The sequence below is a fragment of the Typopeltis vanoorti genome, chromosome 10, assembly GCF_054136105.1.
Source record: "Typopeltis vanoorti isolate ZY-2024b chromosome 10, IOZ_Tvanoo_1.0, whole genome shotgun sequence".
NCBI lineage: Eukaryota > Metazoa > Arthropoda > Arachnida > Uropygi > Thelyphonidae > Typopeltis > Typopeltis vanoorti.
Genome location: NC_143558.1, coordinates 132878836 through 132904179, shown reverse-complemented (window position 1 = coordinate 132904179; position 25344 = coordinate 132878836). Strand labels below are relative to the sequence as shown.

The following is a 25344-nucleotide window of genomic DNA, read 5'->3' as shown; positions in this document are numbered from 1 at the left end:
TTAGCTAGCTATGGCAAGTTATCTTACAATTTATATTCCAGTTAACAACAATTCAGAGGAGTCACTTATAGATATTTCTTATTGCTATTTCTTATCAGCCCATCTATGACATATCTCCTAGATTACAAAAAAATGTACATTAAAAGATGGACACACTTATGGAGGCTCTTTGTCACGACACCTTCCAAACGTCCTGCATCAAAGTCCTTCATCTCAGGCCATAGGTTTCCGTCTGGATAGTCTTGATTCAGGGGAGTTTCGTCAGAATATCAGCGGTCTTGGACTGCAATCTTCCCGGTACTCAAAAGCTCAGGCAAGAAGTTTCAGCATACAGGCTTGAAGATCATTCTGCAGCTTTTGGCTTTTTTTGACTTCCCGCAGCAATAGGACATCTGACTGGCACTTGGCTTTAACTCCGCTGTTCTCCCAGATTTTTTTCCTCTGGCGTGGATTCGCTGTAAAGTCTGTCCCTCTGGGTCAGACTGCTTCTGGTTCTCTTTGGTAACAGCACTTTGCCTCCCCTGCTTCAGTAATTGGACCTCGTCTCTGCTCTCTCAGCAGCTGGATCTTGCCTCCCCTCTGTAGGCAAATGGATCTCACCTCTCGTCTGTTGGCAACTAGACTTCACCTCTCCTCTCTCGACTGCCTCTGGTTCTCTGCCAAAAACTGCCCACCCCGATGTTCGGTTTAGTCCCTTTTTATTTTCGCCTTCTCAGGACCTTGCACCAAGGGTTGTAAACCCCCAAAGAAATTGGCAGTTCTCCTTGATCTTTTTGTTAAGGCCGATCCGTTTTTTCATATCCTCCATGTACTCTTTTTTTCTTGTCTTGTCGGGTAGCAGAAACTTCTCTGAAGCTAGCAGACCTCTTTGATACCAGCTTTGAAGGTATTCATGCGCAGAGCTCGCAAACAATTTTCTCACACACTTAATCGTAAACAACTTTCTTGTGCTCTTATACATAGCTATTATACAAAGTTCTGATGGTAAAGCATTGCCTTTGTTTTTGACATTCTAGAAACTTTAGTTAAAACAGTAAATATATTCAATTTCTATAGGGTTATTTAGATTAATATTTAACATAAATAAATAGAGACAAACAAGGTTATTTCTGTAACAGTTCTCATGAGACATGACCTCTAAAAATCGATGTAAAGCGTTTTAGTATTTTTAAGGTACACTGAGTTTTACACACGCACCAGCTATCATACTTATTCTTGAATTTATTATTCACACTGCATGCACTCATAACATCCAATGGTAATCCATTCCAATCATGCACCACCCTATGAGAGAAATATCTAGCCCTAATCCCCTTCTTAGCAGCAGTCATTCTCAGATTCCACTTCACACCAATGGCTTCGATCTCACTGTCACATGAAATACTGTTAGTGGTACTACTACAATCATAGGTATCAATTCTAACTGGATTCAAGTCATCTGATATCATTAGCAGCATGCCCTCTCCTCGCCTATCATCTCTATCCTTCCAAAAAATAGTGTACCCTTTACACTCGATACCAGTTAGTATGTCTGATACTTAATAACTACATAAAGAATATATATATATATATATATATATATATGACTAAAAGTTTATAAGGCAGAGCAATACAACACGATGTTTCATCTTAACTATACAGGATTTCTTTAGGTGTAAACATACAAACTAGTAACTTGTAGACAAAACAGTAAAGACTAACAAAAGTGATAAATGCAGTTATAGAACAGGTAATTTTATTTTAAAATATTTCTAATTGTTCAGAATGTTGTGCATGTTTATGCATTCATGTGAATGTGTTTGACTATGGAAAGCTAGGATGCACTCAGACAAGTTGATACTTGGGTTTAGATGTTTAGGATGCAATGCCATTTCCAAAGACTCCCAGATTTTCTCTGTTTTATCATAGTAATGGTGTAATAGTTCTGGTTTATCCCAGAAAACTTGATGTCTCATTTGCAAAGCATCTTGTGGGTCAGCTGAAGAGACCACATGTGATGACAAAGCTGAGGCTTCACTCCTATGGTATTCAATATCTTGAACATGTCAATGTTCAAGATATTGAATACCATAACTATCAATATGTTCTGGTGAAAGTGATAAATCCAGTTATTATTAATAATTACCGGTTAAAGTGAATAATTCTTAGAAGAGTCTGGTAAATGTAATAAAAAATATTTATAGGTTTTCATTCTCAATAGAAATTATAACAGCTTAGGTTAGGTTAGGTCAGTTTATAATGAAAAAAGTAGGGCAAGTACTTCTTTTGTACTCAATGAAATCAGAAATCATTATAAGCCAACCTGGATGTCACATGTCGAACCAGAGTGTAGTCATAGTTTATTGTGGGCCGTGCTTAATGATTGCAGACAGATAAATGGGGATAACAAATAAAAGTTGTGGGTAGATGAATGGGAATAACAGATAAATGTCGTTGCTGTACTCCATTGATGAGTAACTCCTTCCTCATCAATGGAGAAAAACACTGATCAGTTCCTCTCTGCTTTATCTATTATCCCCATTCATCTGCCCATAACAACTTTTGTTATTCCCATTTATCTACCCGCAATCATTAAGCTCGGCCCACAACAACATTTATCTTTCATCCCCATTAAGCTGCCCATGACAAACTACGACTACACTCTGGTTCAACATGCAACATCTAGGTTAGGTTAGATTAATTTATAATGATTTCTGATTTCATTGAGTGCAAAAGAAGTACTTTCCTTACTTTTTTCATTATAAACTTACCTAACCTAACCAATAAAGGTTAGGTTAGTTTGTGCAAAAAGAAGTACGAAAGTACTTCTTTTTGCACTTTCATTGAGTGCAAAAGAAGTACTTTCCTTACTTTTATCATTATAAACTATCCTAGCCTAAGCTGTTATAATTTCTATTGAGAATGAAAACCTATATACAAAACCCATAAAAACATAAGCATGTTTTTATTACATTTACTAGACTCCTCTAGGAATTATTCACTTTAACCAATAATTATTAATAATAATTGGATTTATCACTTTAACCATAACAAACACACTGTTCAGTTGATTTTTCTATCTGTCTATAGTAATATGACCAGCAATCACACCATAACTAATAAACACCCGGATATCGAAGTGAACTACGTAGAGGGTTTGTGGATCGGAGTAATGATCTCATCTTGACTAAAGGGATAAATATTACTTTGATTTTATAATCCATAAGCATTTTTGCCAACTTTATGAAATAGAGCTAATATGTGGAAGCATAAATGAATCCTCTAATTTCTTCTTCATTAGAATTTCTGTGATCTTATGATAGTTGAGTAGTCTGGAGATAATGTGGTCATTATAGTCATTTTGAAGGGAAGTGTTAATTAAATGTTGAAGTTGTTTGGCTAGTTCATCCTTATCAGTGATAAGTTGGTAGGCTCTTGCTCCTAGTGTGAAAATAGTACCTAATTTTTTAGGTCTATAATGATGGTTGGTTGGTTGGTTTATAGTTTATTTGGCACAAAAACTACAACGGTCATACTGTGCCATACTAAAGGTTACAACATTAGCATTCACAGAAAAATAGTTTCACAAAGCTGCATCTCTAGGAACACCGAACTGCTGCAGAGGGCACAGCAACACACAAAGTCAGAGGTTATTACAGTAGTACAAAAATGGTTACCAATATAAGTTAATACATAATATATGAAACACTAAGCCAAGGAATGTAGTATCTACATATATGTAAGATTATAATAGATGCCTTTATAGCAGTACAAAAATAGGCAAAAAGGGATTATTATACAATATGCATGGATGAAAATTAAATTTAGCAATGCAGTAGAAACAGCAGTTAGAATACATATAAACAGAATTAATAGAAAGTACACAAATAGGTAAGATGTCATATACGACTACATGATTATTCGAAAAATAAAGTAGTAAATAAGATGCATACACAAAATGCACGTTAAGTGATGCAGTATCTACATATAAACAAAATTACTGCAGAGGTTTCAGAAGTACATAAATAGATAACTATAGGTTAACATAAGTATATACAAAACAAGTCAAGGAAAGCAGTGTCTACATCTAGTAAGATTACAACAAACATTATTATACTAATATTTAAAAGAGTCAGAAAGGAATTATTATACAGCATTGATGCATAAAATTTAAGTTTAGCATTATGGTATTTATATATATATTAACAAAATTACAGCAGGGCGATACAAATATACAAGATCAATGCCTATGGTAATACATAATTGGTCAGATTTAACCTAATGAATAATATATATGTATAAAAGTCAAGTTAAGCAAAAAAAAAAAGTATTTACATATAAACAAATTTATGGTCAAATGTGTTTGTACAAATTAATTCTTTCTAAAAAATTAAAAACATCATGCAATTTGCCTCAGTCTTCTGGCATTTCCCTAAGTGTATATGGCTTGGTTAGATAGGTGAAAATTTCATTCCTCTCTTGTGTAAATTTTTGACAATCTACCAGAATATGATGAATAGTGAGATGTGTGTTGCATTTTTCACATATGGGAGGGTCATCAGCTCTCAGTAAATGAGAATGCATACGGTGACTGTGACCTATGCGGAAACTAGCAAGGACAACCTCCTCCCTTCTCTTTGTACACTGACTGGAATGCCAGTGTTTATTTTCAGGTTTAATGTTATATAATTTGTTTGTTGATGTTTCTTGGCATGTTAACTCCCACTGAGCAATTAGCTTTGATCTTATAAGTTGTCTGTAGTCTGTATATTGTCAAATAGTATGTGGAGAAGGTATGGGCTGATTTAGCAGCTGCATCTGCAGCCTCACTTCCTTTGATTCCGATGTAGCTGGGAATCCAGCAGAACTGAACATTGAAATTAAGGATTTTCAATTTGTGAAGCAGGTGTAGCACTTCATAAAGTACTGGATGAGGATTATACATAGAGAAGAGATAGCCTGTAAAGAGCTCAATGAGTCTGTATAAATTATACACTTTTGGTAGCAGTTCTCTTTTATATGCACAAGCGCAAGCTAAATGGCATGTAACTCTGCTGTATAATTACTGCAGTCAGGTGGGATCTGATTTGAGATAATAATGTCAGGAAACACAGCAGCACAGCCAACAGAGGTGTTAGTTCTTGAACCATCAGTATAGATGGGTAAGAAATCAGCGTGTGCTGCCTGTGTGCATTAAACAATTGCAGGTAGATGGATGATGGGGTATAAGATTTCTGTAGCTGACAAAGTGAGAGGTTGCAGGATGGTGTGCAAACCTGCCATGGAGGAACTGTTATGTTTAGTGTAGCTAATGCTGTCAACATTTATACTAACAGCTTGCAGTTTCTTCAATACGCATACCAAAAGGATGTATAGAAGTTTGATGTGCGTGTGATATTGAGCTTCTCAATGCAGAGAGAAGATACCATTCCATGTATGATCTGGGAGAGATTTTATTTTTAGTGCGTAATTAATAAACAACTGTTTTCGTCGAAGTGATAGAGCAGGTTCATTTGCTTCTACATAGAGACCTGGAGTGGGTGAGGTGCGAAAAGCACCAGTAGCTATCCGTATACCCTGATGATGGATGGAATCCAATCATCATAGGTTACTCTGTCTTGCCAAACCATAGACTTGGGACCTATAATCCAGCTTTGAGCGTATAAGTGCACGATAAAGACGGAGCAATGAAGCTTGATCAGTACCCCAACCAGTAGAGGATAGAGTGAAAAGGAGGTTCAAAGTTCTTTTGCACTTTTCTCTTAGTTGACGAATGTGTGCTAGAAATGCGAGTTTTCTGTCAAAAATGAGTCCCAAGAACTTGGTTTCTGTAGTTACTGGAATAACAGTAGGTCCCATTCTTAGTTTCTTAGTTCAGGATCTGGGTGATCAGTGCATTTTTGACAGAAGTGTACACAGACACTTTTTTCCTGTTGAAAACCTAAACCCATTATTAAGAGCCCACAGAGGGACATGATCAATTGCTTGCTGAAGTTGTCTTTCAATTACCCTCATCTTACGTGAGTGACAGTAAATTGTGAAGTCATCAACATATAGAGCATTGTCTACAGTGGGAGGAAGCTGTTCAATGATTGAGTTGATTTTAATAGCAAAAAGTTACACTCAAGACAGAGCCTTGGGGAACACCTTGTTCTTGAAGATATGGTCAAGATAGCGTCAAGGAGACCAACTTTCTGTTCGTCTGGACAGAAAGTTTTTAATATAGGGAGGTGTACTTTGAGACCTAGGTTATATCTTTTAATATGACATATCTCCAGGTTGTGTCATAAGCTTTTTTCCATGTCAAAAAAAAAAGAGACAAGATGTTCTCGCTTCAAAAATGCATCTCTTATACAAGTTTCTAACCGAACTAAATGGTCTAAAGTTGACTGATGTCTACGGAAACCACATTGTGTATGGAAAAGACTGTTGCTTTCTAAATACCAGAGAAGTCTGGCATTAACCATTTTCTCTAGTATCTTACAAAGACAGCTGGTCAGAGCAATGGTTCGATAATTATTTTACTTGTGTTGGATCTTTTTCTGGTTTTGGGATAGCAATGACAATTGACTTATGCCAAGAATTTGGAAACTCTTCCTCTGCAAGTATTCTGTTATATAATAAGAGAAGAGGATCCATAGAAGATGATGGTAGATGTTTTATCATTTCATAATGGATGTCATCAGGTCCTACTGCACTAGGGTGAGATTGTAGGAGAGCTCTTTTTAGGTCCTCCTTGACAAATGGCTGATTATATGGCTGAAGAATGTTGGTAGAAAAATTAAGCCTTTGTTTCTCTTGCTGCTCTTTCAGTATTAAAAATTCCAGAGATTATCAAGCTGTTGATGAGATTTTAGCAAAAGTTTCTCCCAAAGTAGCTGCAATAGCTTTGGGATCAGCAAGACACGTCCATTATAGTCTAAGGTGGACAAACAATGTGTATTATATCTGCCTTTCATTTTCCGGATTTTATCCCATACAATTTTTGGACTGGTCATTTGATTAACTGATGTAGTAAATTGGATCCATGATTGTTTTTGACTCTGACGTCTTACAAAATGTACTTTGGCTTGAGCACACTTGAAAGTTATTAAATTTGATGTGGTGGGGTATCTACAAAATATGCTCCATGCTCTGTGCTGATCTTTTTTGTCTGCCTGGCATCTGGGTTCCACCAAGGCTTTGAATAGACTGGAAATAGAGATGATGTTTTTGGAATGGAGGTTGTTGCTGCCTGGACCATGCATTCTGTTATATATTTTACAGCTTCATTGATAGGTGTTTGACTGATGGCATCAGCATTAAATTTTGCAAGATGAGAGAAAGTGTTCCAGTCAGCATGGTCCATTTTCCATATAGTTATCCGTGTGGGTGAACATGGTTCCTGTGAAGACGTACAAAGAACAGGAAAGTGATCACTTCCATGTATGGTCTCTTCAACGTCCCACATGAGCAGTGGAAGAATGGAAGGGGAACAGATTGTAAGATCAATTCCAGAATATGAGCAGGTAGGCATATGGAAGAAAGTATTGAGTTTATTATTTAGAAGGGAAAGGCTATTATTATCAAGAATTTTTCAATGCTTTGACCTCGTCTATTAGTGTTGGCACTAGCCCATAGAGTATTGTGACCGTTAAAGTCACCTATCGAAAGTATGGGTTCAGGCAGTTGCAAGATAAGGTTATCAAGATCAATTTCATTTAACTCAGTATTTGGTGGTAAATAAATTGAACATACTGTAATAAGGAATCCCACAGAGAAGCAAATCGCTACCGCTTTCAGAGAAGTATCAAGTTGGACCTGATGGAAAGAAGTACGACTGCCTACTAGGATAGCTACTCCTCCATGAGCAAGACCATCTCCAGTTCTATCCTTACGTACAACAGTGAAATTCCTAAAGGTACGGTTCTCATTGGGTCTTAAGTAAGTTTCCTGTAGACAGAAACAGAAAGGTTTGTGTTTCTGCAACAACATCTTGATATCATCAATATTCTGACGGATCCCACTACAGTTCCATTGTAAAAATTTTCCTATTGTTTTGATTTTATTGATTTGTCTGGTTTTCGAGAGGTTGAGGGCTTGACCTTTGTCAGATTTATATTTATCCTGTTTTAGGGAAGTATAGACAGCCAGTGTCCTTCTCTTCCTCTGGTAAAGTGTTCAAAACATCAAATGTGTTAGGATCAGTATGCAGATTGGTATGCTTAGTTTGCTTTCAGTGAGTATCGAAATATCCATTTTTTCTGTGCAAGTGTTTGGTGGTTTATCTTTGAGTGAAGTCTCCACCATAATTTTTTTGACAGATCAGTTTTCATTGAATGGGACCATTTTTTAAGTTGTCTCTGGAGTAAGGCCATAGGTCTTGTGATTAATGCGCTCCACAGAGAAGCACTTACGATCGTAAAGTTCAGATATGGTTCACAAATGGTGGAATAGACATGCATGTTTGAGTTGCCGTTGGCACTTTTTTTAATTGTTACTTTTTCATCATAAGAGGATCGTAGAACAGGTGTAATGGTGGCTAGCTTTCTTTTTGCATCCTGATATGTTATGTTTTGTTCAGTTTTTATTTTTTGTATCTCTTTTTCATCTTTCAATTTCTGAATGCACGAGAGTAAGCTGGATGATCTCCCTGACCGCTGACACATTTAGCTTTTTTTTCACACCAAGATTTATTTTCATGTTCTTTACTACCACATCGAGCACAGGTAGTAGAATCATGACAGGCAGTTTGGGCATGTTCATATCTTTGACATTTAAAGCATCTCAGCAGGTTAGGGATGTACATTCTAACAAGACAGCTGAGATACCCTGATTTTACAGATGTCGGATGCCTAGGTATATCAAAAGTAAGGATGATGTTTTTGGTTGAGACCAGGCGACCATCCCTGCATATCAGGATGCACCTCACACCCGTCACTCCTTGATCTTTAAGCTCTGAACATATCTCCTCATCAGGAACCTCAAGGAGATCCCATTCTGATATCACTCCTCTACTGGAATTGAGTGTTCTGTGAGATGTTACTGCAATTTGTATTCCACCCATTGTCGTTGCTCTCAGTAGTTTATCGGAATGTTGTTTGCACATTGTTTCCACAACTATATCACCAGAACACAATTGCTTGACAGTTTTGGAAGATCCTGCCAGTCCTTTTAAACCTTTTTTGGATAAAGAAGGGTGACATTTTCCCAATTGGTTTTTCACCTTTGCATGAATGATTAAAAAAGGTTGGTACATTTTTGTTAGTATCCGATATCTTTTGTTTCTTACTTCTGTTTCCATATGCTGTGTCTATATTATCATTTGTACTTGGTTGGGACTTTGTTAGGGTCCCTGAAACATTTGAGAATGAAGAATTCATATTTAAGGAATTTTTAATTCGGCGTCAGAGATCCCCACTCACCACGGAGCCACACATGGACGCCCACTACCCGGCAAGCAAAGAATGCGTTCAGGAGTGGAACGCCAGGGCTACCCTGGATGCTATACTGGCACTGCAGCATGTCTAGGATCCCGACTCTGGACCATGGGGTGAGAGACTTACTGCAACACTGTTGACCCTTGCAGGCAAGCCCACTAGCCGATTCATCCTGGCTGGGCCATCCAGGACCACCCATCTTGCTGAAGCAGAGGCCAAAGTAGTGCAAGACTACCAGATCTCCGTTTTCGGATGTCCATGGGTCGCACCGCACAGCAAACACGGTGGCAGGACATTGGATCCCAGTGATGGTGGTCTGGAAAAAGGATAGTGAAAAAGACTCAGGAGAGGTAGAGCAAAAAATACGGGAAGAAAAGCAAAGAAAAAGAGGAAGAATGAAAAGGGCCAGTACCATCGCTGGGAGGTCCCCTCCACCACGAACAGGCGCCCCATGTGGAGGGGTATAATGATGGGAAAAGACAAATAGATATCGCTCAGTATTTGTAAGCTTTCGAAATATAGAGAACCAATTCCTCAGTTAGCAGAAGGTACAGAAATTAGAGTTAACCATTAGATTATAATTCATAGGTGAATTTTATATTAGGCTATTGATGATTCAGGCACCCATGAAAAAGCAGAAGGGATGGTAATCCAAGTTCTGGACTAAGAATATATCATCAATGTACCTTTCCCATAATTTTGGTTCATGATTGTATTATTCTTGGACCTTAGTTTTGAATATTTCCATATAAAGATTTGCTAAAACTGGCAAAAGAGGTCTGCTCATCTACCAGATTTCTGTTTGTATACTGTATTTTTATATTTGTAATATACAGACGAAATACTGTGTTTGAGGAGTGCCATAACCTTCTTACAGAATTTATATATATATATATATATATATATATATACACACACACACACACATAAGGATGTTTTAAAATGTATCAAAGATTTCTGATGTGAACTGTAGACTAAAAAGTGATAACTGCTGCATTTCCTCCTCTCATTCTTTCTGTATTTTTCTTTTAATGGTAAACAGAACTTATAAAAGTAGCAAAGTAAAGACTAATACTGAAGGCTTGGTGTATTTGTTCTATGCCATTCAACTGTTTCAATAGAGAATACCAATTTCCAGGTTAAAAGTTTTCATTAAGATGAACAGTAGCAAAGAATATCAATTTTATAATGAGGGCAAACATGATGTTTTTTTTTTCAAGAAGTTATTAGTAGAAGCAGATTGTAGCCCTTCTTTACAAATACTTTTCTGAGATAATATATTACATGTTCCTTTTATGTTGCTGTCAGGATATATAGCGCATGCTTTATAAGCGAATTTATGACACCCTGTTTCTGGACAGGGTGACAATGAGAAGTAAAACATAAACAACTTCTATTTAATTTTTTTCCCTAATGAAATATAATGAAAGAAATTGCCTGTTTTATTCATTGAATAAGATGAGTACATTCATGAAAGGAAGTTCTGTGTTCTTCAATTTCTATTGTAAAATGTATTTCAGGGTTTAAGCTATCAAGAAATTACTGAAACTATCGTGTTTCTTCGGACCTTATCATCATCAAACTCCTGGTAGATACCCTCAAGGGGTGTACAGGATATGATAGTACTACATTAAAAATATACATCATTACCAACTTCTAATCTACAATTTTTCTCCAAATCAGTCTGTTAAATGTCAAGACTCCAATATTATCAGGTCTCATATTTCTGTCTTCTAAGGCACTTTTTACTGTATTAATCAATCTATATCTTGGTCATCCTTGTATGTAGTACTATCATATCACAGGATATGATAGTACTACTACATGAAAAATATACATCATTACCAACTTCTTATCTACAATTTTTCTCCAAATCAGTCTGTTAAATGTCAAGACTCCAATATTATCAGGTCTCATATTTCTGTCTTCTAAGGCACTTTTTACTATATCAATCAATCTATATTCTCGGTCTTTTTCTGCAAACCTAGCAGAGAACACTTGTTTTGCTAATCTTTCCTCACCCATTCTATTTAAGTGACCATACCACCTGAGATTAGCTCTGCTAACGCATTCCTGGATGCTGACAATATCAAGTTCATTCCTAATATCCTCGTTTTCAATATGATATTGCCATTGATGCCATCCGTTCATACCCCTTATCTTTCCCAGGACTCTCATATCTGCAGTCTCTAGTTTTTGCTCAAGTATTTTACTTCTAACCTAACCCTCAGATCCACAAGTTAAAATTGGTTTAAACGCTGTCTTGTATACAGCTAATTTAGTGTTCCGAGTAATTTCTCTCTTATTCCATATAAATTTTTTCAGTTGACTTCCAACATACCAGTTTTGTTGATTCTGTTGTCTATTTCCATATTTAACTTACCATCTTATCTAAAAATCGTGCCTAAGTAGTTGAAATGTTTTACTTGTTCCACAGGTTCTCCATTCACAACACAGTTGACATTTTCAATGATTCTGCCTATTTTCATTGTCTTTGTCTTTTTATTGCTGACCTTCATACCATATCTATTACAACAGTTATTCAATTTAGTCAGAGAATCTTGCAGACTTGTAGCGGATTTATTTAGAAGTATAACATCATCTGCATAAAGCAAAGAGCTGAGATTAACATCTCCAATTTTGATATCAGGTTTAATACCACTTTACTTCATAATGTGATCCATATAGATATTAATAACAGAGGGGATAATGTACATCCTTGTCTCACACCAGATTTCACATCAAACAATCTTCCTGTACTTCCTTCAATTCTAACTGCTAACTTACAACTCAAATAAAGACTAAGTATTGCTTCATATAATGCCCCATTAACACGATATAACTGTAGTGTTTGGAATAGCTTCTCTCTTGGCACCTTGTCATATGCCTTTTCTACATCAACAAAACTTAAATACAGATCTTTGTTATATTCCAATGATTTCTCAACTATCTGTCGTAAAGTAAAAATCTGATCCTGACAACCTGTATTTGGCCTGAATACAGCTTGTTATTCACTGAGCTTCTACAATCCTTCTCAACTGTTTCTCAAGTATACTTGCATATATCTCACCAGGAACACTCGGTAATGAAATGCCTCTGTAATTCTCACATTCAGTTTTATTTCCCTTTTTATATATGGGTACTATGAGAGCAATATTCCAATCATCTGGAATTCATCCCTCTGTCCAAGCCTTCTGATCCAGCCACTGTATGACTTTTATACCACCATACTTGAACATTTCAGGTCAAATATGATCTACTCCTACTGCCTTGCCACATTTCAGGCTTTTGATGGCTTTTTCTACTTCAAGTATGGATATGTATTCCTGACTGCATGCTTGGTCAGTGTTTTTTACCCCTGTGCTGTCATCATTGCTTGTTCCATTTAGCAGTTTTTCAAAGTAATTACTCCATACTTCAAGGATATCTTTTTCTCCTGTTTTCATTCTAATTCCTTTTACAGCATTTTTTCCTCCATTTCTGAGCTTCTTCAACAACCTCCAGAATATCTTGCTAATTTCTTATATTTATTTTCTATGTTCTTTCCAAATTCCCCCAATGACTTTTGTTTAGCCAGTTTTACAAAGTGTTTAGCCTTCTTACATTTGTCTCTGTATTCTCTAAGAGCAGAAGTTGACTTATTTGCCAGAAGCTGTTGATATGCTTTCTTCTTTTCCTTCACTGCCTCTTTAACTTCCTGTGTCCACCATGGAGTTCTGATTTTTCTATCCTTGCACACAACCTCACCATGCCTCTCTGGCTGAATCAATAAGGGTTTTCTTTAAGACTTGCCATTGAATCTTTAAGGTTTGGTTCCTGTTCTCAAACTGTTTCATTTTTTCTTCAATAATCTTTGTACTTTAGTCTACAGTTCACATCTGAGAGCTGCTCAACTTTTATTCGCTTTAAAACTTTCTTACATGTTTTCTTTTCAATATGAAATTCAATTTTATCCTGTTCAAGACTAAATAGTGATCACTTCCAATTTCAAATCCTCTGTACACTCTGGTGTCCTGCACCAGGGAGAAAACATCACTATCAACAATAACATAGTCAATGAGACTTTTCTTATTCCTTGCCTATTCTCTCCATGTGAATTTATGCACATTTTTATGTTGGAACACTGTGTTAGTAATAACAGTCCATGTCCTGAGCAGAAATCCAACAGGTATTTGCCATTATTATTAGCTTGGCTCGTTTCTCCAAATTTTCCCAAAATATTTTTGTATGTCTGACAATCATTTCCAACTCTGTTATTTTGATCCCCAACAAGGACCAACTTTTCCTTTTTCATTGTGACATATATAATGCTATGCATTAGACTGGTTTTGACCTTTATTGAGATCTTATAAGAGGAAGCCAGACCAGAAATGATACCAAGGTTGAAGTAATGCAGAAGTCATATTTTTGATTTGGTATCACTTCTGGGTCTGGCTCCCACTGATAAGATCTCAATAAAGGTCAAAATTGGTCTGGGTAGTGGTTCTTCCCATACACACAGCATTATGTATGTCAGTAAGGATATGTGCATTGCATAATGGGATACGAAGGCAACTGATGTAAAGTCATCAGCCTGTATATACAAGTAGTCCAGTCGTGAAGCGACTTCAACTGCAAACTTTGTTTGCTTACACTTGGATAAAGGATAAGACTAAGAATATAATTTCTTGGCATCTTTAATTTATAGTATAACCAACTGAAAAAACTTTCAAACAACAAACCATAATAATGAGATAAAAGAACTCGAAATATAAAAATAAATTGTGTACATTTAAACTATCTAATATTTCTTTAAAACTAGAGCTATCCTTACTGCAACCAGGTATTTCTCGTTTTCAGTTGCACTAGCTATGATCCACATTTTTGTGAATGTGAAAAGATGCTGTGGCAACTAAAGAGATAAAAGCAAATCCTAAGCAATTACAAATAATGATTTTAAAATGTCAATATTTATAACAAAGCATAAACTTTAGGAACTGATATAGCTAAGTGAAGTGCAATTATCACATCATATTCTTCTTGTTGACTATAATCCAGTAAAAATGCTGTCACAGTCAACTTGCTATAACAAACTCCAAAAAAGTCCTAGCCAAATCCCATAATAAACTTTCCTCTATAAACAATTTATTTCTTTGATCTCCATAACTAAACTATAGTAAAAATGATGGGTTACAGCTCAGTGAAGGTGGGGGAAAATGGATAAATAGCCACAGTGGCAACAGGATGAATTACCACAGGACGACTGGAAATCATGTTTCCTTTTAATAAAAAATAATTTACATTTTTTTCATTTTAAAATTATAATAATGAACACTAAAATCTTTAAATATTTTCATTATCTGCAAACACAGACCACAATCGTATTCGGAAAAATCTGGGAGAATGATATACAATAAGTGTGATGAATGTAGCCACTCACATAATTTAAATCACTGAATTCAAGTAACTTCCACCTGCTCCTGCATTCTTCACTTAAGGTATTAAATATCAATATACATATACGTGGTATTTTAAAATGATGTCAAAAAGAAGATGTTAAAATTTTTTTGAAAAATTAAAAATTTAGATTTTTCAGATTACAAAAAGTGGTACTTTAAAATATTATCAACTCTCACTATAGCAAACACCATTATAAGAAATTAATTTTAGCAAATACCATTATTCGAAATTCTTTTAAAAATGCTATTCTCTTATGGGAAAAAAAAGAACTATGAACGTATTCACTAATGCCAACTATTTCTGATGTCCCTGCAAGTTTGCTATAGTGAGAGTTAATTGTACTTTAATTCTTGCAATCATCAAAATTTCAAAAACTGCTTGGATATAATCTTTACAAGAATAAAATTAATCTGAAAATTTAAAGAACAAAATTTAAGACTCTACATAAAATTTTTCCTTTCTTAAAAAAAAAGTGACACCTGAAAGGGATACTGACTCCCTTACAAGAGTGTAACATCATTTAAGGATGTCCCAAATGGAGTTAAAATAAAAGTTATTTTTAATAAAACATTTAAAAACATGTTTTTCTGAAATTGTTAACTTCAAGTAAATTGCTTCTAGAATATAACAGTCTAGCATTTACAGGAAACTGTGAACTAAATATTAGTCAAAATAATGTCCACCTCTGTAAGCAGATCTTCTTTTGCAAGGTTTACTTTTTAATTAACACAGCAATATGCAAACAATATTCAACACATTATTGTAGTCAAACTGCAAGATGAACTACACTACTACTACCTCACATATAATAAAGAACAGGTCATCCATTATGTAAGCCAACAATACTGCTTTTATCCGGTGCTCAAACAAGATGTCTCCTCTTCATTAGCAATCAAAATGGCAGTATCTCGATAACTCTGACTCACAACTGAGCTATTTGTATTATAAAGAATTATAACATTAGAATGATAAATGAATTTGCTTTGTGGCCTAAGAATTACTTCAGAGTGGAGTGGATTGAGAGTGTGTGTGTATGAAAGAGAGAGAGATCAATATAGCCAAATGAGGTGTTAACGCAGGAGAGAATACAAGAAACTTAAATTTAAGTAAGAAAAAACAGGAAGCAATGGTTTATGTTTCTTGAACAGATGGCTTAACAATTAATAAAGAATTTGTTTTTATTAATTACGAAATAATGAACTGAAATTAAGAGATCATACTACAAAAACAAGAAATATTTAAAAGAGATTCTCTAATGAGAAAAGGTAAGGTTGGAGAAGTTAATAGTTTCCTGGTACAAGACTTAATGAGGATGCCTCCAGATAAACAAATGACAAAAACATGTGAATAGGTGAATGGATGATGAGATGCTAGAAAGGATTTCAAGATGCATTATCAAACATAAATCTTACATGGCAATCACAAAAACAAATGACAGAAGTATAGGCTACACAGTTTGGTATATGCAACAGGATAACTGATAATGACAAAGAAATTATGCATGCATGCATGCACACGAGCACACTAGAAAATACTGTCAAACAGGAAAGAATCCTTTATCTGTGGAAAGTGTATAGATTGCTGAGGAGTTGAATACATTATCAGAACAGGCAGTGGCAGATATACTGAACAAGTTTAAAGCAAGACATTTGTGAAGGTTGATATCCACCAATAAGTCACTGAAGTAATAAATTCAAAATAATTGAAATAAGGGAAAACAAAACAAAACTAAAGATATAGCATCCATTAATCAATAAAATGATTTCTAAAACAATTTGAATTGCCTTATTATCTCAGATCCCACAAGAGCGGTTTGCATAATTTAATTCACTCTGAACTGGAGGGAGAACTTCACTTTTACTTGATTTGGGGGGGGGGTTAAGATAAGTTATGTTATTTTAAGATAAGATAAGGAATTAGATAAGTACCAGATCGACATAATAGGGGAGACTGAAACAAAAAAGACCAAAACTGGTGAGATCTGTCTGAGCAATAAATACAAAATGTTATATTCAGGCAATGACAATCAAGGAAAAGAAGGAATAGCCATAGTATTCAACACAAAATACGAGGCTAATCTTCTTGAATGGCAGGCAGTCTCAAGTAGAGTAATGTGGGCAAATATGAGAATGGGGAACTGGACAATGAAACTTATTTGTGCCTATGGTCCCACAGAAGGTTCTACTAAGGTAGAAGTGGAGGAATTTTTTGATGCTTTAGAAAAAGCAACTGACACAATGAAAAATGAAAAGTTGATCCTTGCCGGGGATCTAAATAGCAGAGTAGGAAATGATTGTGAGACATACAAAATATTTTGGGAAAATTTGGAGAAAAGAGCAAAGCTAATCATCATCATCAAATTCCTGCCATGTACCATCAAGGGGTGTACAGGATATGACAGTACTACGTGAAAAAATTATATCATTATTAACTTCCTATCTACAATTTTCCTCCAAATCAGTCTGTTACTTGTCAAGACTCCAACATTATGAGATCGTATATTTCTATCATCTAAGGCACTTTGTACCGTATCAATCCACATATATCTCGGTCTTCCTCTGGGTCGATTTCCTGACAACCTGGTAGAGAACACTTGTTTTTTCTAATCTTTCCTCTCCCATTCTATTTTAATGACCGTACCACCTGAGATTAGCTCTGCTAACACATTCCTGGATGCTGACAATGTCAAGTTCTTTCCTAATATCCTCATTTTTAATATGATATTGCCATTGATGCCATCTGTTCACGCCTCTAATCTTTCTCAGGACTCTCATATCTGCGGTCTCTAGTCTTTGGTCAAGTGTTTTACTTCTGACCCAGCTCTCAAATCCATAAGTTAAAACTGGTTTGAACACTGTCTTGTATATATACAGCTAATTTAGTGTTCCGACTAATTTCTCTCTTATTCCATATGAATTTATTCAATTGACTTCCCACCATACCAGCTTTGCTGATTCTGTTATCTATTTCTATATTTAATTTACCATCTTCAGTAAAAATCGTGCCTAAGTAGCTGAAATGTTTTACTTGTTCCATAGGTTCTCCATTCACAACACAGTTGACATTTTCAATGATTCTGCCTATTTTCATTGTCTTTGTCTTTTTATTGCTGACCTTCATACCATATCTATTACAACAGCTATTCAATTTAGTCAGAGAATCTTGAAGACTTGTAGCAGATTTATTTAGAAGTATAACATCATCCGCATAAAGCAAAGAGCTGACATTAACATCTCCAATTTTAATGTCAGGTTTAATACCACTTTCTTTCATAATGTGATCCATATAGATAATGAATAACAGAGTGGATAATGTACATCCTTGTCTCACACCAGATTTAACATTAAACCATCTTCCTGTACTTCCTTCAATTCTAACTGCTGACTTACAACTCAAATAAAGACTAAGAATTGCTTGATATAATGCCCCATTGACACCTTATAACTGCAGCGTATTGAATAGCTTCTCTCTTGGCACCTTGTCATATGCCTTTTCCAAATCGACAAAACATAAATACAGATCTATGTTATATTCCCATGCTTTCTTGACTATTTGTCGTAAGGTGAAGATCTGATCCTGACAGCCCCTATTTGGCCTGAATCCAGCTTGTTCTTCAAGCTTTTCTTCCACAATTCTTCTCAACCGTTTCTCAAGTATACTTGCATAGGTCTTGCCAGGGACACTCAGTAGGGAAATACCTCTGTAATTCTCACATTCAGTTTTATTTCCCTTTTTATATATGGGTACATTGAGAGCTCTACTCCAATCATCGGGAATTCGTCTCTCTGTCCAGGCTTTCTGAACTATGCAGTGCAGCCACTTTAAGACTCTTATACCACTATACTTCAGCATTTCTGGTCGAATATCATCTACTCCAGCTGCCTTTCAACATTTCAAGCCTTTGATGGCTTTTTCTACTTCAAGTATGGATATGTATTCCTGCCTGCTTCATTTAGCAGTTTTTCAAAGTAATTACTCCATACTTCAAGGATATCTTTTATTCCAGTTTTCATGTCACCTTTATCATCTCTAACTCCTTTTACAGCCTTTCACCCCTTTTACCTTCTTCAACAACCTCCAGAATATTTTGCCACCTTCTTGTTATTTATATTTTATGTTCTTGCCAAAGTCCTCCCATGACTTTTTGTTTAGCTAGTTTTACACAGTGTTTAGCATGCTTGAATTTTTCTCTATATTCTCTAAGAGCACCAGCTGACTTATTTGACAGGAACTTTTGATATGCTTTCTTCTTTTCCTTCACTGCCTCTTTATCTTCCTGTGTCCACCAGGGAGTTCTGATTTTTCTATCCTTGCAGACAACCTCACCACATGCCTCTTTGACTGAATCAATCAGTGTTTTCTTGAAGGCTTGCCACTGAATCTCCAAAGTTTGGTTTCTGTTCTCAAACTCTTTCATTTTTTCTTCAATAATCTTTGTGTATTTTAGTCTACAGTTCACATCTGAGAGCTACTCGACTTTTATTCGCTTTAAAACTCTCTTACATGTTATTCTTTTCAATATGAAATTCAATTTTATCCTGTTCAAGACTAAATAGTGATCACTTCTAATTTCAAATCCTCTGTACGCTCTGGTGTCCTCCTGCACCAGGGAGAAAACATCACTATCAACAATAATGTAGTCAATGAGACTTTTCTTATTCCTAGCCTCTTCTCTCCATGTGAATTTGTGCACATTTTTATGTTGGAACATGGTGTTAGTAATAACCAGTCCATGTCCTGAGCAGAAATCCAACAGATATTTGCCATTATTATTAGCTTTGCTCTTTTCTCCAAATTTTCCCAAAATATTTTTGTATGTCTCATAATCATTTCCTACTCTGCTATTTAGATCCCCAACAAGGACCAACTTTTCCTTTTTCATTGTGTCAGCTGCTTTTTCTAAAGCGTCAAAAAATTCCTCCACTTAGTAGAACCTTCTGTGGGACCATATGCACAAATAAGTCTCATTGTCCAGTTCCCCATTCTCATATTTGCCCACATTACTCTACTCGAGAGTGACTGCCATTCAAGAAGATTAGCTTCGTATTTTGTGTTGAATACTATGGCTACTCCTTCTTTTCCTTGATTGTCATTGCCTGAATATAACATTTTGTATTTATTGCTCAGAAAGATCTCACCAGTTTTGGTCTTTTTTGTTTCAGTCACCCCTATTATGTCGATCTGGTACTTATCTAATTCCTCAGCTAGCTCCATTTCTTTGCCATTCAGGCTTCTTACGTTGATAGTACCGATCTTTAACTGTGGTGATGTTGAGTTGGGGTTTGTTTTCAGATTTATCACAAATCAGAAATCTGTAAACAAAGTTAATAATAATGGCCAATATCTGTTTTATTTCTGTTCAGGACATGGACTGGTTATTACTAACATCATTTTCCAACATAAAAAAGGGGACAAATTCACATGGAGAGAAGAGGGTAGGAATAAGAAAAGTCTCATTGACTACGTTATTGTTGATAATGATGTTTTCTCCCTGGTGCAGGACACCAGAGTGTACAGAAGATTTGAAATTTGAAGTGATCACTATTTAGTCTTGAGCAGGATAAAATTGAATTTCATATTGAAAAGAATAACATGTAAGAGAGTTTTAAAGCGAATAAAAGTCGAGCAGCTCTCAGATGTGAACTATAGACCAAAATACACAAAGATTATTGAAGAAAAAATGAAAGAGTTTGAGAACAGGAACCAAACCTTGGAGATTCAGTGGCAAGCCTTCAAGAAAACACTAATTGATTCAGTCAAAGAGGCATGTGGTGAGGTTGTCTGCAAGGATAGAAAAATCAGAACTTCCTGGTGGACACAGGAAGTAAAAAGGCAGTGAAGGAAAAGAAATCATATCAGAAGTTCCTGTCAAATAAGTCAGCTGGTGCTCTTAGAGAATATAAAGACAAATACAAGAATGCTAAACACTGTGTAAAACTAGCTAAACAAAAGTCATGGGAGGACTTTGGCAAGAATATAGAAAATAAATATCAAGAAGGTGGCAAAATATTCTGGAGGTTGTTGAAGAAGCTTAGGAATGGAGGAAAGAGTGCTGTAAAAGGAGTTAGAGATGATAAAGGTGACATGAAAACTGGAATAAAAGATATCCTTGAAGTATGGAGTAATTACTTTAAAAAACTGCTAAATGAAGCAAGCAGTGATGACAGCACAGTGGTAAAAAACACTGACCAGGCATGCAGGCAGGAATACATATCCATACTTGAAGTAGAAAAAGCCATCAAAGGCTTGAAATGTGGAAAGGCAGCTGGAGTAGATGATATTCGACCAGAAATGCTGAATTATGGTGGTATAAGAGTCTTACGTTGGCTGCACTGCATAGTTCAGAAAGCCTGGACAGAGAGACGAATTCCCGATGATTGGAGTAGAGCTCTCAATGTACCCATATATGAAAAGGGAAATAAAACTGAATGTGAGAATTACAGAGGTATTTCCCTACTGAGTGTTCCTGGCAAAATCTATGCAAGTATACTTGAGAAACGGTTGAGAAGAATTGTGGAAGAAAAGCTTGGTGAAGAACAAGCTGGATTCAGGCCGAACAGAGGCTGTCAGGATCAGTTCTTCACTTTACGACAAATAGTCGAGAAAGCATGGGAATATAACAGAGATCTGTATTTAAGTTTTGTCGATTTGAAAAAGGCATATGATAAGGTGCCAAGAGAGAAGCTATTCAATACGCTGCAGTTATATGGTGTCAATGGGGCATTATATCAAGCAATACTTAGTCTTTATTTGAGTTGTAAGTCAGCAGTTAGAATTGAAGGAAGTACAGGAAGATGGTTTATTGCTAAATCTGGTGTGAAACAAGGATGTACATTATCCCCTGTGTTAATCATTATCAATATGGATCACATTATGAAGGAAAGTGGTATTAAACATGATATCAAAATTGGAGATGTTAATGTCAGCTCTTTGCTTTATGCAGATGATGTTATACTTCTAAATAAATCCGCTACAAGTCTGCAAGATTCTCTGACTAAATTGAATAGCTGTTGTAATAGATATGGTATGAAGGTCAGCAATAAAAAGACAAAGACAATGAAAATAGGCAGAATCATTGAAAATGTCAACTGTGTTGTGAATGGAGAACCTGTGGAACAAGTAAAACATTTCAGCTACTTAGGCACGATTTTTACTGAAGATGGTAAATTAAATATGGAAATAGACAACAGAATCAGCAAAGCTGGTATAGTGGGAAGTCAACTGAATAAATTCATATGGATTAAGAGAGAAATTAGTCGGAACACTAAATTAGCTGTATACAAGACAGTGTTCAAACTAGTTTTAACTTATGGATCTTAGAGCTAGGTCAGAAGTAAAACACTTGACCAAACACTAGAGACTGCAGATATGAGAGTCCTGAGAAAGATTAGAGGCGTGAACAGATGGCATCAATGGCAATATCATATTAAAAATGAGGATATTAGGAAAGAACTTGACACTATCTGCATCCAGGAATGCGTTAGCAGAGCTAATCTCAGGTTTTATGGTCACCTAAACAGAATGGGCGAGGAAAGATTAGCAAAACAAGTGTTCTCTGCCAGGTTGGCAGGAAAACGACCCAGAGGAAGACCAAGAGATAGGTGGATTGATAATTTACAAAGTGCCTTAGAAGATAGAAATATAAGATCTGATAATGTTGGAGTCTTGACAAGTAACAGACTGATTTGGAGGAAAATTGTAGATAGGAAGTTAGTAATGATATAATTTTTTCATGTAGTACTATCATATCCTGTACACCCCTTGTGGGTATACATGGCAGGAATTTGATGATGATGATTTTTTCCTTCTTTAAAAAAAACATAATAATCACATTATATTATTTCGAATCCACATACCACAACTAAAATGTATAGCAATTATAACCCAAATATACCTACTTTTTCTGTCAGTTTGGGAAATCCCTTTATAGGATGATGGGTACGTACATCATAAACATGAAATTTTGATTCCAGAGAAGTGGCTACAAGTTTATTCATACTGATATCTTTCCTATCAAATTCCACACAACAGACCTATACAAATAAATGTAAATTGCTTCATGAATAATCAATCATGATCTTAAAATAAAAAAAAAATTAATTCATATATACATACATTATGCTGAACTGGAATTTTTTATGAGAACTTCACCCATGAAGAGTTGAAAACCCATAACATATAAATCATATAAGTGCATTAGGTTGGCAAACCTAATGCACTTATATGATATGTGGTTTAAAAAGGACCATGTTTTAAAGTTAAAACATGGTCCTTTTTTTTCATACCACTTCAGGTCTCTAATAAGCAGGTGGCATTAAGATTGAGTAATAGAAATTACTGATCGCCAAAGCAACAAGCTAATTATCCCTTTACAGCACAACTTGAGACTACCATTTCAATATCTACTTTCTCTTACTCGTCTTCTTCAAAAAAACAATTTGATCAGAAATTTCCAACAACTACAATCTACAAATGCCTAAAATAAGTTCCAATGTTAAGAAGTCATCATCAATAGTTTATCACCTTTCTTCTCAACCTTGAAACGGTATCCGGAGAGTTCATCGCAAATGCAATTCATCGAAAAAACAGTTCACCGAAAATTTAAAATTTTCGAAAATGTTATGAGAAAACTGATCCATTTAGAACAAAACCTGAACCGTGAATAAAGAGATTACAATGCTACTTTCATAGGGAAAAATTATAGAACAATATGGTTCTTATAGTCTTTCTTGTCCGATAACTGTTTCATGTCTGTTCATGGGACTGATTTGCCTGTTTCCAGAAGAAAAGCCCAGCCGTATCTATATTATGCCTGCTAACTTACCTTTAGCAGAACAGGACTGATAAAAATTATGCTTAAATGGGATCCAACTACCCAGGTCTTTCTAACTAAACGGCTTCGTTTTTACCAACTGAACTATGGGGGCTTCATTATTATTATTGTTGCTAGTAGTAATATGCGACTTCAATACAGCAATTATTATGGGATGAATTTTACTCAGATTCACTATTTGAAACTTTTACAAGAAAATGCCAAACTGTTCCAGTTTTCAGTTCAGCTATATTCGAAGGCGACAGAGAAATAATGTGTCCAAATTATGTACTGTATTACAAAAACTCTCTGACTTAAATGACTTAGTAGAAGTTGTTGGTACAAGAAGCTGTCTGCATGGTTCAGTTTTTGTTCTAAATGGATTACTTTTACCATAACATTATCGAAAATTTAAAATTTTCGGTGAATTGTTTTTTGATGAATTGCATTTTCGACGAATTGTCTTTCAATTAATTCGCATTTCGATGAATTTTCCTATAACCCTTGAAACACTTACTTCTATAATCTTTCATATGTGAAATTGCCATAAAAATCCATAAACTGCATAATGTCATAATATTTAGAAATCAAGCTTTGAAAGAAGAAAAATGTAAAACAAAAAAATTTCCAGCAAATGTATTTTGACATACATACAGACTTTCCAAGAAAATCCTCTATTTAAGCAGACCTAGTCCTAGGTGTTTGGGGGAGATGAAATTAAGATAATTTCCAAATACAATCACTCTCACTACAGTAAATTTCCTTTAAAATATACCTGCTTGTGTGGAAATTAATCTTTTTCAATAGTTAGGTGTAGTGAGAAGGATGTTGGGTGAGTTTGCAGTGAGATGAGTAAAATACTATGTTGTTTGAAAGTTTTTTTTCGCTTGGTTATAAAGTAAATTAAAGATGCCAAGAAATTATCTTCTTGTTTAATCCATTATCCAGCAAAACAAAGTTTGCATGTGAAGTAACTTCACGACTAAGCTACACACACACACACACATATATATATACGTATAGGTTAATGATTTCACATTGGTTGCCTTAGTATCCGATAATGCAAAACAAATATTCTTTGGGGTATAATACTATGCACTATGGGAAGGGGCACTGCCCAGACTAATTTCAAATGGAATTGTACAATGAGGAACATTGGCAGGAACCACATAAAAAGTACACAAAAAATGACAACGTAAAGAAGTATGATCAGAATATGATCCTGCCAGCTCCCAAATCAGAACACTCCAAAGGCTCCTTAAGAAAGTTACTTCTTGGCCTGAGGAAGTTACTAACAAACTAAAGCCTTTTAATTCTAGACCCCCCTTCCCCAAATATATGGACTACCAGAAATCCATAAACAAAATGTGCCATTACGTCCGATAGTGGATGGCATTGATTCCCCCCACATACAAATTAGCCAAACATTTAGCCAAAGCACTCACACACTATACTGGCAACACACCATCACATATAAAAAACTCAACGTGCTTCAAAGCCAGTAGAGAAAACCTCTCACTCCACACTGACATAATGGTCAGTTTTGATGTCTCCTCCTTCTTCCCCCTGATAACAAAGATTACACTAAATCTATCACCATTCTTTACATTTGGGGCACCTCTGAAACGTTAACCAAAATTCTAAAGAAATATGACCTGATGACCTGTTACAAACCATATAAGAAATTGGCATCAC

The 25344-nt window shown here is 35.5% G+C and overlaps 1 protein-coding gene across 1 annotated transcript in view; it reads right to left on the bottom strand.

Moving 5' to 3' along the window:
* Wdr92 (dynein axonemal assembly factor 10) overlaps positions 1 to 25344 on the bottom strand; it is a 161880-nt gene that overhangs the window by 22702 nt on the left and 113834 nt on the right. Inside the window, exon 6 of the mRNA XM_090398920.1 lies at positions 22736 to 22870. Within this exon, the coding sequence (XP_090255046.1) occupies positions 22736 to 22870 (135 nt within the window). The remainder of the gene's footprint in view (positions 1 to 22735; positions 22871 to 25344) is intronic.